Source organism: Aristolochia californica, unplaced genomic scaffold, assembly GCF_029961685.1.
Source record: "Aristolochia californica isolate CCGP_79_NKW_82.1479 unplaced genomic scaffold, dmAriCali1.0.hap1 SCAF_15, whole genome shotgun sequence".
Lineage (NCBI taxonomy): Eukaryota > Viridiplantae > Streptophyta > Magnoliopsida > Piperales > Aristolochiaceae > Aristolochia > Aristolochia californica.
The window spans coordinates 372,928-391,216 of record NW_027181826.1 but is presented as its reverse complement, the minus strand read 5'-3'; the positions used below and the strand labels follow the sequence as shown (position 1 = coordinate 391,216).

The 18,289-nt window shown below is 38.6% G+C and overlaps 2 protein-coding genes across 5 annotated transcripts; both read right to left on the bottom strand.

Moving 5' to 3' along the window:
• Nucleotides 1-699: 699 nt before the first annotated feature.
• On the bottom strand, nucleotides 700-5,677 carry LOC137951609 (probable E3 ubiquitin-protein ligase ARI2). Of its 2 annotated transcripts, none has more exons than XM_068798389.1 (7): nucleotides 5,415-5,677; nucleotides 4,127-4,159; nucleotides 3,721-4,000; nucleotides 2,395-2,884; nucleotides 1,741-2,289; nucleotides 1,495-1,646; nucleotides 700-1,235 (listed from the first exon to the last, which is right to left on the bottom strand). In XM_068798389.1, exons 1-7 carry the CDS (start codon nucleotides 5,535-5,537, stop codon nucleotides 1,072-1,074), a joined length of 1,791 nt encoding a protein of 596 aa, XP_068654490.1. In that variant the 5' UTR covers nucleotides 5,538-5,677; the 3' UTR covers nucleotides 700-1,071. The 2 variants fall into 2 exon arrangements, with proteins under 2 accessions (XP_068654490.1, XP_068654491.1); XM_068798390.1 differs by having other exon boundaries at nucleotides 1,200-1,300.
• Nucleotides 5,678-6,608: 931 nt separating this feature from the next.
• Nucleotides 6,609-17,039, bottom strand: LOC137951475 (histone-lysine N-methyltransferase SUVR5). 3 transcript variants are annotated; one of them, XM_068798149.1, is made up of 12 exons: nucleotides 16,886-17,039; nucleotides 14,563-15,608; nucleotides 14,134-14,436; nucleotides 13,938-14,048; nucleotides 13,329-13,439; nucleotides 8,560-11,424; nucleotides 8,299-8,460; nucleotides 8,001-8,117; nucleotides 7,789-7,892; nucleotides 7,556-7,693; nucleotides 7,280-7,367; nucleotides 6,609-7,192 (listed from the first exon to the last, which is right to left on the bottom strand). In XM_068798149.1, the coding sequence occupies exons 2-12, from the start codon at nucleotides 15,541-15,543 to the stop codon at nucleotides 7,085-7,087; spliced, it is 5,088 nt and encodes a 1,695-aa protein (XP_068654250.1). In that variant the 5' UTR covers nucleotides 15,544-15,608; nucleotides 16,886-17,039; the 3' UTR covers nucleotides 6,609-7,084. The 3 variants fall into 3 exon arrangements, with proteins under 3 accessions (XP_068654250.1, XP_068654251.1, XP_068654253.1); XM_068798150.1 differs by lacking the exon at nucleotides 16,886-17,039 and adding an exon at nucleotides 16,180-16,627; XM_068798152.1 differs by lacking the exon at nucleotides 16,886-17,039 and adding an exon at nucleotides 16,384-16,627.
• Between the last annotated feature and the right edge of the window lie 1,250 nt (nucleotides 17,040-18,289).

Here is an 18,289-nt window from a genome sequence, read left to right as displayed (position 1 = left end):
CTCATTGTAGATATAACAGGCACAAATGGTTAATAGGAATTCCAATGACCGAATACCAGGCTTGGCTATTGGCAACTCAAGTTAATTACAGGTTTTATACTCTAGGTGGCAGGACAAACAATCTCGTTAAATTTACTTAAATTTTAATCAAACATCTATGACATTTAACTGCCTATTCAGAAATTACCCATTATGTGGACTTAATTGACCAATTGTAATCACCGATAAGTTTCGGATACATACAGGCCAAAGGAAGGTCTTCTAACAAGAGACACAAGAGTTGTAGAGAGGAAAAAGGTGGGTCTAAAGAAGGCACGCAAAGCCCCACAATATTCCAAAGGTTGAGGTTCGACACCAAACACAAACCACCTACAATCTGTTATCTCTCTCTCTCTTTGCTGATGTTAGCAGAAGGTATTTGTTAATTTTTTTACTCTTTTTTCTGCTCTTGTTGAGTAAAAAATTGTTGATCAATTGTTGACTGATTAAGATTCTTTCCTTACATGGTCAAAAACTTTTATCTATGAAAAATGAACACTGAGCAAGGGGAAGACACAGGCAACCACAATACAGGAGAAGCTACATGTAAATTAGAAAAAAAAAAAAAATTGCAACTTGAAGACATCTGCTTCTCACCTGAAACTTGTAACCTTCACTACTTTACTCAGACTTGATTTGCACTTTCATAGACATATATACTTCACAATTAAATCAGATTTTACTCCAATTGTCTATCTCAAAATGTTAGAGAAAGACCCTTAATGAGGGAAAGGTATAAACGTGGTTCTTGAAATCACACCCAGATAAAGAAGACAGTGAATGCATGGGTGTGTTCTATACATGTATATACTATGAACATTGGCTCAGGACAGAAAGTACAAAAAAAATTGAAAAAAAAAATCCGCAAAAGATGCTGCTTGCCGGGACATTACCTCATCAACAGCCGGTAAAGCCAACTAGAACAAAAGGCAGAAAAATGGGCAAAGCACCCACAGCAGCTTTGAGCTTTGGCGGCTCTATGTTAGGCCTGTACACTTGAAGTAGCCATTACTAGGTCAGATGCCCCACCAATCAACTCTTGTCGACCACTTTAGCAGGCATATTAAGATCAAACCGTGAATCCCCCAAGGCTTCTTTTCTAGCACGTTTTCGAGTTGAGCATCCAATCTCATTTATACTCTGAGATGAACCAGAAGATTGGCTACTGGATGATGACCGATTCTTCTCTGATTCTCCTATTAGTGCCATATCCACAATATTCTCCATCAGAAGACGTTCATCTCAATTTCTTCAATTTAAGCTTCCAATTAAGACAAATTTTGAGATATTTTTGTCATTAGTACATATGACAGGTAATATATTTCCCTCAAGAGCATAACCAATAAAACAGGAAAGGACTTCAGATAAAAAAAGATCAATTAAAACGCAGAAGAATCTGGGCAGATATCCCCAAACAAACAACTAATTGGACAAGTTGGTGAGAGAACTACATACCAATCAAATAGCTACCGGTAATCATGGGCTTTCTGGAATCCCTACACTCAGAGAGTTCTGATGCCCTCATAACCCCCTTAGAATTGTATGGGGCAATACAATGCGTAGCTCCCTGAAGGCAACCCAACAGATCATTCTCTATATACTCATACCTATAATAAAAAAAAAAAAAGTTTAAAAGTCAAGATATGTCAATATATCAAAAAAAGGTTTCTATTCTAAGTCTTACAGCACCAAGATTCTCACATTTTTTTGCACAGGTTATCAGTCACTAAAGACAGATTGATGACATTCATCCTTATCTCCATGATTTTATCAGTAGTAAACTCATCAAATGGCTCCTCTACAAACTTCGACAGCTTCTCCACATTGCTCTCTAACAGCTGCTGCTGATCTTCGAATAAATGTTGTTTCAATTCCTTTGTCTCTCTATCCATTTCATCACCGAAGAGTTCATCCCCAAACATGTAAAATGTAAATGGGTATGAATAAGAAAGAACCCGTCTACACCTGAATAGTCTGTTTAACCCATTTGCAAGCCAAGAAAAATCTTTCATCCCAGAGTCCTTGGCTTCAGCAATCGCTATTTTCGCCTGGATGGTTTCCTTGAGCTTTGTTTCAAGTTTAAAGGAATCTGTGTGTGCTTTGTAACGGTTGTGGTAGTGCATGTATCTGTATAGATCACGTTTTGCACGTTCAGCTAACTTATCTTGGTTTTCTTTGTAGCGCCCACAACTGTGACCTGCAATACTTGACCATGTGTGCTCACGGCCGGTAGCACCACCACACAACCAACTGCAATAAACAAGAAAATTAGCAAAAAACGAAAGATAATAAAACTAGGGAACTTCTAATATAGCCTTAAAAAGTTATTAAACAAGACTTTAGAAGGAAACACACCAAAAAGCCTGTCCACAGATACAACTGACAAGATTACAACCCCCGTTCTTTTCAACAGGCTTGTGGCACTTTGGGCAGGGCTTTGTATTTACTGTAATCCAATTGACAGTCTCTGATTCATCTCTGCACTTCTTGGCCCAGAGCTCCCACATAAGGCATGAACAAGGTGAGTGGGCCTCAGAGGAACAACCAAAACAGAACTGGAACCCACATGCACATTCCACCTCAGTTACCTCACAAGCATCCCGGCCTTCAACACGTATGGCATTACCACAGTGTGGAACACTAGGACACCATTTAACCTTGTTATTATCTTCTATATATGACTCCAAAAGATAACGATCAAATCTCTCAGCAAGATCTGGATGCTTAGCACTAACTAGATTTCTAATAATAGCTTCATCACAGATTGCATTGCACTTGTGGGCCATGCATCGGATCCGCCTACTCTGCCCTTCATTTATCTTAACTATGAAATGTTCAGTCCAACCTGTACGAAGAAAACATGTATAAGCGAAAAAAATATATATATTTATATTTATACGGGTTTATTGAAAGGAATAATATTCAATTCACAAATTATACTTATGTAATTCACAAAGACTCTCAAATAAAAAGATAATCCATTTCAGTTGCAGGATTACTAGAAAAAGTGGAAGTGTATGTGTAAAATATATAAAACTATATGAGTTTTTGAAAATGCTAATTATATAACTCACAAATATTTTTTAAATGTTGGTTATGTATGCACATACACCCTTTACCCTTAATGAGACTTAAACCCAAACCTCGCATTAAAAAACCTTCCATGTGACTGTTGAGCCAAAGACCCAAGTCACATTTCACAAATAATAATTCTAAAATTCATAAAGATTCTAAATTGAGAAAAAAATTCCGCTTCTGTTGCAGGATTACTAGAAAAATCTACCTTTCTTACAACACATATATGACACACCAAGACATCTTACCATGGGAAGACTGGTTGTTAATATGGAAATACATTCTAGTACCCGGAGTTAAAAGTACACTCATGTTTGTAATTGCTCATAACATCAGAAATATTTATCAAATTGCTAATCAAGATACAGTTAGTGACTAAAGACACATTAAATGTCCAAACTGGACGAGGGTATCAACTATGAGATATAAAATTCCTTTCTGCGACATACTTTAAACAATTATAAAGTAGTCATGAACTTATATATCACATGCAAGTTCATGTCCGACTTGTTTATAAAGGACCCAGAGGGACAAAGACATTCTCCAAATGCTTGCATTTGAAACAGTGTACACGTGACTGTATAATAGGATATAAGGGGAACATACAGCTATTGCAAAAGCAGTGGCCACAGTCCATAGAGGTGGCTTCATGTGGTGGAACATCTTCAATACAGATAATGCATGTGACTAGAGACGCTAACTGTGAAGAGGGAAGATCTTTCTTCTCCAAAATTGTAACACCAGCCTCTGCAAATAAACAAGTTCTTCCCTTTTCCACAAGTACTGCTAGCAAATTCTCAACATTCCACCGGTGATGAATAAGTAGAGTTCGTGCATGGTGCTCTTTTATTGTAAGCATATCCATGATAGTTTGCAGATCTTGTCGCTGCATGGAAAATGAACTTATATCAATACTTTAACATAATGCTAATGCATAAATGCATAATCTGAGATACTCTATTTTGATTAAAGCCAGAAATGCACACAAATCAAAGCTCAAAGATGTTCTCACCTGTGCTGCCAAAAGAGACTCTCTTGTTATTACCTGTAAAAGAGCAAATAGAAGAATTATTGTCAATTTTCTTTTGGCCGTCTTCACCCAACATTTGCAGGTTATATCGGATTCAAAACTCAAAATGGCAATTTCTTCATTCAGTCCATCTGCTATGAGGATTAAAACTGGACTGTGCAACTATGCATCACCGACTATTTTTGAATTATATCAAACAGAATATACAAAAATAAAGATTCTTCACTGGAGCCGGGCTCAGAAAAAGGTTCGAGCGATAAAAAGTGTTATGCAAAAGTTAAAAGAATAAGAACAAGAAGCAAATGCTGAAGATAGTATTACTCGAGTGGCTGATAAAGACCGCAAAAACAATCAAATGCTAAAGGAAAGAGTACTCGAGTGCAGAATAGAGCTTGGTGGATGGACAACTTCATAAACAAGAAATGTTAGCCACTTGTAATCGACATGGCACCCACAGTTCAGTTGGCCCTAAACACTACGTTTGTTAAAAAAACAAAGACATGCAAAGTACTCAGAATCATTATCATCAGTGATCGAATCAACAAACTACAATCACTTAACATGCACTTAAAAATGCAGCTAAACTAACCAATTCCCACACCCGTCACCCAATTAAGATCTGGAAATGATGACTAACATGTTAACTGCTTCCCTTCCATTTCGGAATCGGTGGTCCAACTTCTATCAAGGAGTAACTTCCGTTTCAGAAGTTATGGTCCACGTCTATCAGGAGTTATAATTCCCTCTCATCGGCAGTTACAGGAAGCCGATAAGGTTGATGGAAGCTTGGCTTATAAATAAAACGTTTGGTCCCCAATCTTGATCACTGATTCCCCTTCAGTAATACACCATCGTATGAGAGTGATCGGAGAGTGGAAGTGCCAAACGAAAGCAGAGAACAGAACGCCGGTTATTTATACACAGAATCTGATCGCATGGAGGAAAGTATGATTCTGAACTTCCGTTTACATTTTATACTACGAATTTGATGAAGTTAGAAATCCATGTTTTATCGTACATAACAAGCAAAGAATCCCCCCACACCCCCGGAAAACAAATCCAAAATCGAGAACTCCGTCAAAGAAACCCGCCGACGAATAATCCAATTCAATCAACACAACGAAGGAAAAAAATCCGGTAAGAACAGGCTGAGACCATCAAGAACCACAAGAATTCAAACATACGGCTGCCTTAAAAGCCGACAACCTCCGCCGACAATTAAAGACTAATGCTATAAAAAAAAAAAAGGAAAGAGAAAGAAGAGGATGACCTGACTGGAGGAAGCATTGGATTTCGTCCGCGCCTCCAAATCAGCGTCGTTCTCGATTCCGTCGAGCGAATCCCGATCGGTGTAGTAAATGTCTTCTTCGTCGGAGCCGAAGAAATCCTCCATGGAGTAGAATAGAGGGAGAGGAACAAAGGTCCGGCGACCGCCGGCGAGGGGGAGTAGAAAAAGACGAAGCTTTAGAGGGAAGCAAAAGAGGGGAAGAGTTGTTTTCTCAGTGAGGGACAGAAACAGAGAAGAGAGCCGGACAAATCACAGTAGACGATCGATTAAATAAGAATCTTCCCGTCTTTCTGGTTTTGTTTAGTTGGTTACTTTCCATCAAACGCCGTTACAGAACTAATTCGTAAAATGCTCAATATAATAAAAAATAAATATTAAATTTATAATAAATATTTCTAATAAGAGAAAAATAAGGATTTTTCAATTTTTTAAAAGATATATAATTCATGACTTTTCCTGATTAATTAATTCTTTTCACCATTTTAATTCCTTTTTGTTTGTTTCCTGTTTTGATATAAGTATATTTTATATGATTATTATTTGCTACATTTAATCATATTTATTTTTCTGTCTTATTTTCTTTTATTTTTCTATTAAAAATAATTATTTATTTTAAAAATAGTATAATCCTTTTGGTTATTTATTTAAATTAATTTTTATTAATTTATTTATAATTATTTTAAAATTAAAATTATATAAGTTGTAAACTACATTAAGCAATATTTTGTATTCATTTATATTTTATTTATTTTTATAATTACTTCTATTATTTGATTTTGGCTAAGACTACAAAATCTTCTTTTATTTGTTCCACGTTCTGGGTATAAACTCTCGGTTTTCTCTTCTCCATAGAGAATCAATCAATGATTGATGTTATAGACCATGGTGGTGTTGAGTATGTAAGAGTGGAGGAGAAGGCAATGGTCCTAGAAGAGTGTGGACATGAGTATAGTCAGTCTTCTTTCTTTCTTTCTTTTTCTTTGAAACAGTGGACAGTGGACGGGAAAGGGAGAATGATCGAGTTGTGTTTGGAAGAGAGAGTAGAGACGTGTTTTTTTTTTGTGTAATTTGCATTATGTTGAACTGTGATTTGCATTATGTTGTGTCTCGTCTTGGAGGTGAATGGAGCATCAAAATAAAAATATCTGGAGATGAAACGAAAGGGGGCTATATCCATTTTTCTGCTCATGACTAGAGCATTCAATTAAATAGATGAAAATGGAATATTGCCACTGAAGAACCTACCTGAACAACTAAGTGGGCTAAGACACTGTTAACATACAATCTAAAGCTGTTACGTGAAGCAGGGAAAAGAAAATTCTTCTATATATAAGATGGTTGAGACAGACATGTATTCTACACTAACAGGGCAAGTCAGCTGGTTCTTTCACAGATATGATGAGTTACTCAGCTGATCAACCCGCTGCCACATCAAGAGGGAAAAATATAAAGCCAAAAAAAATAATAATAATAATCAAATTTCAGACAGGATTACCAGGTTCAAAAATGTGATAAAGGCACTGCAAGCCGCCCGAACACGAGAGATGCTCAGTTCTTCCCCATCCCTCGTCATTTTCCAGTTTCCGGCAAGGTGACTTGATGACCAAAAGTCTGGATCCATTTTTTCCTTCAGCAATTAGAAAGAATATACCTTAGTAAAGACGCCCCCGACAATTTGAAGCACCACAGTGACAAGGGCATCCCTCGCCTGGCAACAACTTGTAGTGGTAATCATATGCCAGTTCCTCCCCCTTTGCAATCTGCTCATATAAGCAAGAGCTATCAGAAAGAAGGAAAGAAAGAGAGAGAGAGAGAGAGAAACGGAAAAGAAAGAAGAAGAAAGTTACATCTCGGTTTGCATAGAGCCCAATATGTGCAAGCTGACAATCCATGCTCTCCACTAAAACTTGGTAGTTCACAAGGTTAGGGGAGCAACTACCACGAGCACGAAACACACAATCAATCAATAACAGAACTTTTTCTTTATTACAATAAATAATAGAACTCCTACACCTCCTCTAGAAGTAATAATAAACTTTTAGTAAAAGGAATTTACAAAACTGTCATCCATCCTATGAATAGCACAAAGAAACATGTTAGTAGCAAGTACATAGCCAATGTACCTGTGATTAATGAACCGGGCAACATTCCCATATTTTGTGGCATCAATCACATATGGCACAGACTCCTCATTCATGCCTCCCATGTCATCTATATGAGCATCAATGTCATACAAATAGCTGCACCCTTCATGATCATACCTGCCACGTTGTATCAAGTCCTCTTCAGTATAAACTTCATGCCAAGTAATAAAGGTTCAAAAGAAAAAGAGGAACTCATTTAGACAATGCCAAACCTCTCGCCTCGCTTATCTGCCTCTTGGTCATTTAATAACTCCCCGATGTACTCACACACAAAAGTACCATGTGGTATTGCTTCACCTGCTCTGACTGCCCAACCCTGTTAAATCAGAAAGTATGAGTCTCTAAAGTTGATAACTTGTATTCCCTGTTCATAGGAAGACTTGAAGTAGATGAGCATCTCAGAAAACCAAATTGGTGAGCTCACCTTCTTCTTTGTCTTGAAGATTTCCAATTTTAATTGCACCCCATTCTGCAAAACTCTATTCCGACAAGTTCTATCACATCTGCACATCGAATTGCACTCATATACCAGGTAACCCTCCTGCAAGATTCAATTGATATGAGCTAAAAGAAAAAATTACTCATTTTTTTTCTTGATTTAGAACATAAAGAATAACTAACTTAGAAGGACTGGCCGTAGTAGACCAACATTGAACACAAAAAAGCACATCAAAACCAGAACATCGCACCATCACTGTGTGGTAGAATGACAAAAGCATTACCTCTAATATAATACGACCCACTTCATCATACGGAAACCTCCCATGCATTGGCTTCCCTAGTAGATCTTTTGCACTCTCATAATCATTATCAAAGAGATAGACATGGTCACAAGTTTCTGGAGAACAATTAGGGTGTGGGCATGCACATCCCAATTGTGAACTCTGTAAATTATAGTATATTAATATAAATCAATTCAAGACAAACTTTAAGCATATAAGCCAAAGATTTAAATTCAAATAGATATCTTAAACGTGTATTACCTTTGTATCAAGGCCAAGAGACGGATCAAACTTCCTTTCTGTGACATAAGAGAAGCCCTCCCAAGGCATGGACCAGTTCGTTTTTTGTCCATTTAAGTCGGGCTGAAACTCTAAATCCTCATCAACTACACAAGCTACAGGTGTGCGTTCTCGTCCAAAGCTTATATCTTCACACAAAATAGTAACCTTTCTCAGCGGCTTCTCCAAATGCTTTGAAGTGATAACATGGTGACACTCTTCCATTTCCCATTCACCAAAGGAATCTGCATGTCCTACACTACATTCCTTATATGGGCTTTTCAGAAGGCTGTCTGGAAGGTTGTCCAAAGGCGATAAACCATCAGGTCGTGCGACTGGTACGCATCCTTGGGGACAGATGAAACCTTCACAATGCCACTCCACCTGAACATTCAGCTCACTACAAAGCTTTGCAGCCTTCAGATATAGACGCTCAGGTAAGACGCCAAATGTCTGCTCTAACACACTGAGGAGGGCCACCTTACAGCAAGTGGACCGAGCAACTGAGAGTATCTCAAGATTAGTAGGCCTAGGTTTAGTTTGCTTAATATCCTTGAACAGGACTTCTGCTACGGCAGAGCACTGAGATTTGATAGACCTCTCAAAAGCTGCTACTTCAGATACCTGAGTCAGCAACTTCAGGCTTGATGAGCTCAATGAGTCGGTACCTTGTAACTCTTTCTTCAAAGAAAAACTGGAATTGTTCCCAATCGGGAATGCTCCTCCAAGACCTTTTTTGAACCTAGAACGACCAGGTCGGCCAGGTCGCAAACGAGAAGCAGCACTAAAAAGTGACCGCCTCTTTGAAGGGAAATGACTAGTAGCATTGGGACCCATATGCGCCGCCTGGTGATGGCGCCCAAGATCAGGCAATAGATCAAACTTCAACCCACAAAACCTACAAATGAACCTACGAGCTCCGTGTTGGATTTCATCATTATTCTCAGCAGCAGCCTTTGTTGAAAATCCAGGATTTTTGCCAGACTCAGACAAGGTCTGAGAAGCAGCTTGTTGAACTGGAACCTGGGTTTGCTGCTCAGAACTGGTTCGAAGCCTGAATTCTGTTGAATGAAATGAAAGAACATGAACCCACAACTGTTCGGGATTCACAAATTGGTCTCCACAAGGCATGCATTGAAAGAGTATGCACTGATCAAGAGATTGTATCTTGTGTTTCTCTTTCACATGCACCTCCAAAACTTTTCTATTGGTGAACGAGTTCATGCAGATTGCACAAGCATACCCTCTGAACAGCCACTGAGCTTCCTTTTTGTGCACATCCATCCAATGGGCTCCAAGGGTTTTTTCATCTATGAAATCTTCTGCACAGATTTTGCATTTCACTATACTGATGCTCTGGGCCCTATCTTGTGCCTGGACAGGATGCACCACTGGTTGGATCAAAGCAGATGAACTCTGTCTGCCCTTTTCAACATCAAACTGCCAGAGCCCTTCAATCTTTTCTTTCTCAAGTGAAACCAACCTCATTAAGTAATCTCCAACACTCAAATCTTTTGATGCTTCAGATAATATCCACTCCATAAGGTGCTCTTTAGAAACTCGATTCCGACGGTTTAAGGCACTTCTCATAAATCCATAAAGAAGCTCACAGGCTTGATGCAGTTGCACCTTTTGGTTTCTAGAAGTGCAATTTTTAAGCAGATCAAGAAAGTGTTCTTTCGAAATTATACGACTCTTCCCATTTCGTGCACGCTTCAAAAAGTTAGGTCGGTGTTTCTCACAGTATAAAGTGTGCAACTTTGCTTTCTCTGGACATTGGCAATTATTCTCATGACCCCACACTATACAGCATGGCCACTCTTCAATATATCCTTCCACAGTTGCAGATGATGATGCACCATAATTCTCAATGGGCTTTCCAATCAAACCATTTCTTTCTTGTGGAGCTTCAACCTCAAAAGCTGCATTCAAGTTCCCCATGAATGGACGTTGACCACCCACAAGAACCATTTCTTTACTAGTGATTATGTCTAGAGTGGGAATATTCTCCAATGAACTGTTAGTCTCACTGAATTTCCTCTTTAGATCATTCCCTGGTGAAACTGAAGGGTTTCCACTACCCATTTGACTTCCCTGTGGTCGGTGTTTTTTACAGAATAAAGAACCAAAACGGGCTCGATGCTTACATCTCTCGCCATGGTTGGTTGTACCTTCACACATGGCATTGGAAAAGGATGGCGGAGTTTCCTCTACCTTTGCAGCTTTCTCAGCATACCGACAGTTCAAATGCACACAGCAGTATATCTCACCATCATTAGCCCACCTTCCACACTGCCTTCCCTTCGCAGCAATAAAAGCCAAACATTGACGATATTTGTTTGTAGCATGGGATCCATGATTAGCATCAACCAAAACTTTTGTGCCACTACCTGTGTCCACCGGCGGTCCGGCCTCTTCTACATTACGGGTAAAATCTGGATTCCCTGCTTCCACTACTATCTCAACCCATCCATCACCTCCACCACTTGGGCAATCTGTAAAAGACTCCTCTTTAATCACAACATTGTCAGAGTGCCCACTAGTGAAGAATCCAGAATCAATATTGACTTGATCAGTTTCCATATCAACTTGAGAATTATGGGCTTCAGCGCGGCGAATTTCTAACTTTGGTCTTTTCCTGCTGACATTGTGCCCACTGCTGGTGGAGGACTCATCACAATTGCGTAACTCTGAAGACTCTCCAGGAGCAGCTAGAGGAGGATGTGAGGTAGAAAACCATTTCAAGACTTCTTGCTTCCATGTCTTCCATTCTGAACCCAACTTAGGCTGGACAGGTGCATCCCAGAGTGACTCAACTTGGTCCCACAGCACGGACTCTACCAATTCCTGCTCAAGAAACATGAATGCATCAACAACCCAACATAATTAAGGCCGACTATAGCCTTTCATATTTTACAACACTCTTCATCACTTATACATTTTCAGTAATTTAATTCTTCAAAAAATAATTACAGAAGGTATAGAATTATTGTTAATATAACTGTCTTCTATTGAGATCTCCGCATTCAACTGACTATGAAAGACACAAAACATAACTAGTTTTCCGAATTGCATTTTCACAAAATCTGTACCTCAATGCAGGATGTCAAACATAAGTTCATTTGTATATCTCATACTGTTGTATAAAGTTTAGTACATGCATACCACAGAAAAACCTCATGAAGCACTCAGGTTAACACATGTTCAACACATGTATCTTAAGACCCATACATGATGTGGTGTTGTCTCCGGGTTTGCACCTGCTTCCTTCAGGAGACCCTTCTTAATATAATATGTTTCTCTCTGAGTTACAGGTATGGACAAACTAATTCGGGAGAACCATACTAGTTTATGAGAATGATATTTTTATGTTGGCTTTTCTTTTAAAAAAAAAAAATTTGAGTAACGTGAGTTCTTTTTAACAATGGATTCAATCCACATTGATTTTTAGGTTGGACAATGATTTTGAGCTGAAATGATGATTCTTCACCCATACTCGGTGCCTTTTAACATGGAACAAGCTAGTTGCAAAGTTCTTTTTTGTCTTTGTGCGTTTTTAGCTGCCAAGAATTCATTCGATCACAGTTCAACACTTCCTCTACACTTGTTTGACTTAATTCTGACTAAATGTTGAAAATGAGAAAATCTCGTACTCAATGAAACACATCAATAATAATTCAGTTGTATTGCGTCAAAATTCAATCTCTCCATGGCATTCTTGACATAAATGAGGGCATTAATTCCATACAAGTGAAAGACTGTGCTTATAAATCAAGGAAGCTGCAAATAGAGTTGTTTCTTTTCCTTAACTAATTTCATGTGTTAATACTTTTTTGCAGTTAAATTATCACCCAGTTGTTAGAAAGAAAAAGGAGGTCTTCCCTTTTTATCATTATAGAAGCATACATTTTCTTCACTTTTTAAGAGCAAACCCATCCACTTGTATCAAACTTTAAAAAAAAAGATTATCCATTTGCAGAATCTGCCAATTTAAAAAACCTGAAATAAAAGAACTTAACACACCACCCACTTTCATCAAACTTTAAAAAAAAAAGATTATCCATTTGCAGAATCTGCCAATTTAAAAAACCTGAAATAAAAGAACTTAATACACTGCAGAAACAAATGAAATATATGCTTATATATTCACAAACAGGTATGCACACCAATGTTATAACAATCGACCCAGTCAGTAACCCAGAGAGGTGACTGGGCCTAGTTGACCCGGTTCAACAGAGTTTGACCAGCAGTTGACCCAAGGTGATCTCATGAAAAGAGAGCCAGGAAAGAAAGTTTCTTCCGCACTCTCAATGCAAGGAGGGAGAGGGAGTGAAACCCACTCTCCAATCTTAGATGCAAATGGGGCTTCCTCCATCTGCCAAAGTCGAAGAGAGGAGGAGATTAGACCAGTCCAATTAAGACCTGATTTCTGCAATTTGCTATTCAAACTGCCAAAACCAGTTGTGTCTGCCGGTTCTTTTCCCTCTGTTTTTTTTTTTTTTTTGGACACATAAGACTTGAACAGAGACTGGGTCCAATCGGACCTGGTCCATCTGGCCACTCAGTCCAGGATTTCTGACACTGGTCCTCAAGTTAATTCATGACAAAGAGAAAAATAGATTTCCTTAACAGAAAGCAAACTTAAACAAAGAATTAAGTGAAAGAAACTGCCAGCAGCAATGAAAATCCTCTGTCTAACATATGAAGAACACAACCTTAGAAATCATTTAGTGTGAAAAAAAAATAATTACCTTCAAAAGAGTTTCAACAGATTCAGCAGATTGGGCATGCTCACAGCAGTTGGCCCAAGTGTCAAATGATTGCTCAAGCCAATCAGGATCCATGTAGGCTGGTAATATCATCTGCTCAGGGAGTAAGCCACATTACTTATCAAGACACTTATTGACTTGTTCCACAATAATACAATATAAATGGCCAAGACATAATTCTCATGAATGCTCGAAAAAAGTCAAAACTCAAGTTGAATCCACTTGGGCAACTTGAATCCACTAAGCTCACAGCTGCTTTTATCAAGCCTACATCTTCTGTATGCAAGGAGCAGTTGTTAAATTCAAGAAAACTAATGTTTCAGTGATAAAAACTGAGAAACCTTTCTTGAACCAAACAGATTTTAAATGACATAATCAACAAGTTTCATTCATAACAGAAGGATCATAGTTTACGAAGAAAATATGCTGGTGCTCAAGAGAGAGTTCAAAAAAAGTAATAAAACATAAGTTAATTTTCACAAAAAAACTTCTGGTGAAACAAGTAATGCAGCTAAATGTCCTTAATTTTTAAGCTAAAACAAAAACCAGTTTTAGAAAGCATCCAAAATAAAATAGAGCAGATGGATTTACACTATGCAGCTTCAGCAGCATAGTTCCAAGATCAGAATAGGCTTCACAATTGTAGGCCTCCAAAGCAAATTCCTTCCAGGCTGCAACCTGGCGAGCTCTCTCTATCACAGCCTATGTAAGACAGAAGAAACCAATCACCGAAGGAACATATAAGATGAAAAAAACTAATAATGAACCCAAAAGTCGCAATGCATACCTCATTATGTAGTTGGTCACTGACGTTTAACATTGACACAGCAAGTTTTTGCATGATATAACGGCGAGGAGTGGTCAAATCTTTCACCATTTCCAGCCCACTAAAATGGGTCCCATAAGCAAGAGGCTCTGGTAAGTCACTGATAGAACGGACAAGTAGCATATCTGCCCAAGAGTGTGTTCTTGTGTTGGGAAAGAAAACAACAAAATACTTCTTTCTGCCATGAGTTGGCTTTGCTTTCACAGTTGACAAAGGCCAATCAGCCCTTGCACAGCGTATTCCAGCCTGCCACTTCCCTCTCCACTATACTTGAGAAAAAAGTAATTAAGATCAAAACAGAACTTCAGAAATTTCCAGCAAAGAGTCACTCAAATGACACATAATGCAGTGGAAATTTTTTGTATATAAAACACAAAGTACAGAACTTACCTTGACCCACAGAGCCACAGTCTCATCTTGTTCTTGGGATTCAGCATCCAAAGAACTACCATCTGTAACTCTATTCCTGTTTGGGACATTGGTTTCGTCCTTATTCAAAGAGGCAGATTCCTGATTTCTTTCCTGTGGATCCAACTTACCTTGTTCAAACTCATTGAAGTCCTTATTACCACTAGGATACTCTTCCTTCAGCAGACAAAGATTACCATCTTCCTTGTCAAGAATATTTGAGGGCTCAAGAGAACAATTTGCCAACTCCTCTGCTCTCTTATGCTGAACATCTAATACAACATTTTGAGAAGTGTCACATGATTGTCCAACTTGTACAACTCCCTTATCATCACTTTGCATGTCTCTTTGAGCTTCTTTTAAGCCTGGAAATATTTTCTCAAGCTCAGCAGAAATATCTGATCTGCCACTTTGAGATACTTGGCTAGGTATGCCATAAAGTTGACTTTCAGGGTGATTTGAACGTAGATGAAGTTTTGGGCTAACAGCTTCATCACTATGTCCCACTGTCCCTAATATGGTTGCTTCAAGGTGTGTTCCATTTGGCAAAGCACATCCAATCTGCCCGGAAGACTCAGATATCACAAAGTTTGCTTTTCTTTCATGGAAATCATTTGATGGTTCATCTCCAACAGAATTTCTCAGGGAATCAAGATGCAGAGTGACCCCATTAAGTAGTATTCCTTTGCAACTTTGCTGAGAAATGTTAACATCTAGCAACCCTTTGCCGTTATTCGACTGAACAACATAACGTATTGGAGGAGTACAATCTAACCCTGTTGGCGGTTGTTCTTCCTTGTTCGTGTCAAGGAGCAGTTCATCAGATCTTTTGATTTGAAGACTATCAATTCGCATCAGTTTGACTCCATCTTCATGTTTTTCAGTAGGTTTCAGATCGGGGCTTCTTTGGGGGCAGTTAGTCTCACCTGCATACTGAACTTCAGAGCAAGACAATACCTCCATTGCTCTTCCCTATACACATGAAAATACATAAGCCTTTAACAGTGTCCAGCTTCTTTCCAAGGTCCCTGCCCACAAAGACAATACAAGCATTAACCTCAATAATGGAAGACAACATACTCCGACTATTACCATTCATTAATTTTATGCTGAGTTTCGGTGAAAAAATTAGTTTATCCCCACAAAGCAACTATAAGCAGTCGCAGAAATGAGAGAAACAAAAAATGTATATATTAGTCAGAATTCATGACAACAGCAGCTTCCACCGAGGAATAAAACTTAATGACACAGGACTAAATGGTCAACTTGACCAAATGCATGAACTTTTGTAAAACAATTGTACATCGCAAAAATTTGACATGATGCCAGATTAATTTTTCCACGTGATAATTTCGTGTGTTCATTACAGCGGAATCAAGTAGGAACCAAGTACAGTCCACTGCTCCAGAGCTTGTTGGAGCTGGTTCACACGAAATGAGGTCTCCTTCTTTTTTCAAAAAGGGTACCGTTTAACGAAACAAAGATGGCAGTTGATCTAGTTGTTCAACCAGCAGATAATCAACCTACTCAGAGAGGCATAGGTTAAATATCCGAGCTCCTACCAAGCACTCCTACTGCATTGAGGTCCAAAATGCTTACTTGTACACTTGCCTGAACCCATGCAGAATAATTCAACCAGAACAAAAAACACCATCTTCATAGAACCTCAAAATCCAAAAAATGAAGGCCAATAGAGAAAATCAAAGACACTTCAAAGTAGCGATCACACCTAATGTACGCAGTAACGTCTACTGTACAAATTGTAGCAGAATAAGGAGGAAAAAAAAAATACAGACAACGTACAGATAAAGCTCGTGACCGTTCACCCCAAAAACCTCAAAACACCTCATAAAAGGTTCCACCATTCGCCAACCAAAAAACCCAGACGTACGAAAACAGTAAATAGGATTCGCACGAATCCAAAAACCGAACACCCGTGCCCAGATCAACCTCCCAAACCCTAATTCAAAGGTATCCACCATGAAAAAGGTGGGTTCGAATCCAAATCACCCTAATTAACCCTACCAAGGGAAAAAAAAAAACTCAAATCAAGACCCAAAAAAACACGTTAATTAACCCAAACAAGGAAGTCCCTTGACCCTTTTTTTACCCCCTTTCCTCTTCATTACCATTACACCCCCCCCCGGGCCGGTGGTTGCTAGGGTACGAGTGCCACCATGACTGTATAAAGTAACAAACATAACATGTCCGGGGGTCCAGTCACGCCACTAGTAATCGGATTTACCGAAGGGGTTGCGTTGAAATTGAGAAGAGGAAGAGAAAAGAAAGTATTCAGGTAATGTACCTCTCTTAATGGGTATGAACACGGAGAACTCTGGACAGAAGATCTCCTCCTTCCATGGTTGATTTTGTTCCTCGTTGTGGTCTGTGCGAGCCCCCTGTGGGTCTCTATTCTTTTGCCCCCAACCCAACCCTTTGTGCTGTTGTGGCTGTCCCAATTGTTCCCTCCCCCTCTGTTGCTAATGCTAGTAGTGCTCCCAACCCCCTTAAGTCTCGCTGTTCCCTGACCAGTTTTTTCAGATGTGTACAGAGAGAAAAGTGAAAACACAGAGAAAAGAAAATGGAAAATCGATTGGGCCACAGAGATGAGAATCGTTGCTGCAGACTTGAGAGGGATCGAGGGCATCCGTTTCGGCCCTCTTCCCCAAATGTGTCTCCCTTAATTGCCCTTTCTCTCTCTTCACTCTCTATCGATCCTTTCTACCCTTCTCTAGGTTTCTGGAAAAATTCCACCTTCGGATATCGGTTCACTGACCTATGAAGTGACACTTCTATCTCTGTGCTTTGTACTTATTGTCTTTTGTATCCTCTTGTCTTTTTTCAGAAAACGACTTCTGCCGCGATCTCGTCATCTCCATCGTATGGAAACCATGATCTACGCCGTTGAATTAGTTCCCAAGATTTGGTAGGGACCGTTTGATTTGAAACTGAAGCTGTTTGGAAATAGCTAGGGCCTAGGGCAGTGGTGGGGCCTGCTTGTTAGTTGACTTTACTGGAAGGTAGTTTTGTAACTCAAATGGATCAGCTCAACCGAACCATGGTTAGGTAGAAAAATCTAATATGCAGGGCTCTAAAAGAGTTTTTTTTTAAATCAGTTAAATATATACAAATTATTTAAAACATAAAAAGAATAATCAAATACTATATTTTATTTTTATTTAAATAATAAATTAATAATATATTATTATTATTATTCGGTTGTTATTTAATAAAAAATTATCCAAAATAAATATTTAGAAAATTACATGTTTAACGAATAATATGGAAATTGTAATTAGAACAAGTTGGGAGTTACATAACTTCAAATATTCTACTTACATAAGTGAGTTGTACAACAGGGTTGGCCAGGGAGTAGCTACCCCTTGGGGGCCACATAGGAGAGGGAGAGTTCACCCTCACTTCAACTAGGGGTGGCATCGAACCGAGCCGAGCCTAAGCTCGAGCCTAAAATTGTTGTTGAATTTGAGTTTAATAATTTTAACCGAGTTTGAACCGAGTTCAAGCTCCAACATACATTTAAAACTTTTCAAAAAATACATGTTAAATAAAATTGTATATAAAATTATTCATACATTTTACATAAAATTGAAAATAATCTCTACTTAAAACTGGGCATAAGGGTGGCATCGAATCCAACTGAGTTTGAACTTTGTTCAAGCCAAGTTTGATTTAAATATTTTGAACTCAA

Bases quoted from the DNA above. Each gene is read 5' to 3' on its own strand.
- LOC137951475 (XM_068798149.1), bottom strand. From the start codon at position 15,543: ATGGAGGTATTGTCTTGCTCTGAAGTTCAGTATGCAGGTGAGACTAAC. The intron at 8,118-8,298 runs GTAATGCTTTTG...TGAATCTTGCAG, and splicing joins TGGGTCGTATTATATTAGAG to GAGGGTTACCTGGTATATGA. The intron at 7,193-7,279 runs GTAACTTTCTTC...TTATATGAGCAG, and splicing joins GGCTCTATGCAAACCGAGAT to ATTGCAAAGGGGGAGGAACT.
- LOC137951609 (XM_068798389.1), bottom strand. From the start codon at position 5,537: ATGGAGGATTTCTTCGGCTCCGACGAAGAAGACATTTACTACACCGAT. The intron at 4,160-5,414 runs GTCATCCTCTTC...GCTCTTTTACAG, and splicing joins CCAATGCTTCCTCCAGTCAG to GTAATAACAAGAGAGTCTCT. The intron at 2,290-2,394 runs GTGTGTTTCCTT...TGTTTATTGCAG, and splicing joins ATCTGTGGACAGGCTTTTTG to TTGGTTGTGTGGTGGTGCTA.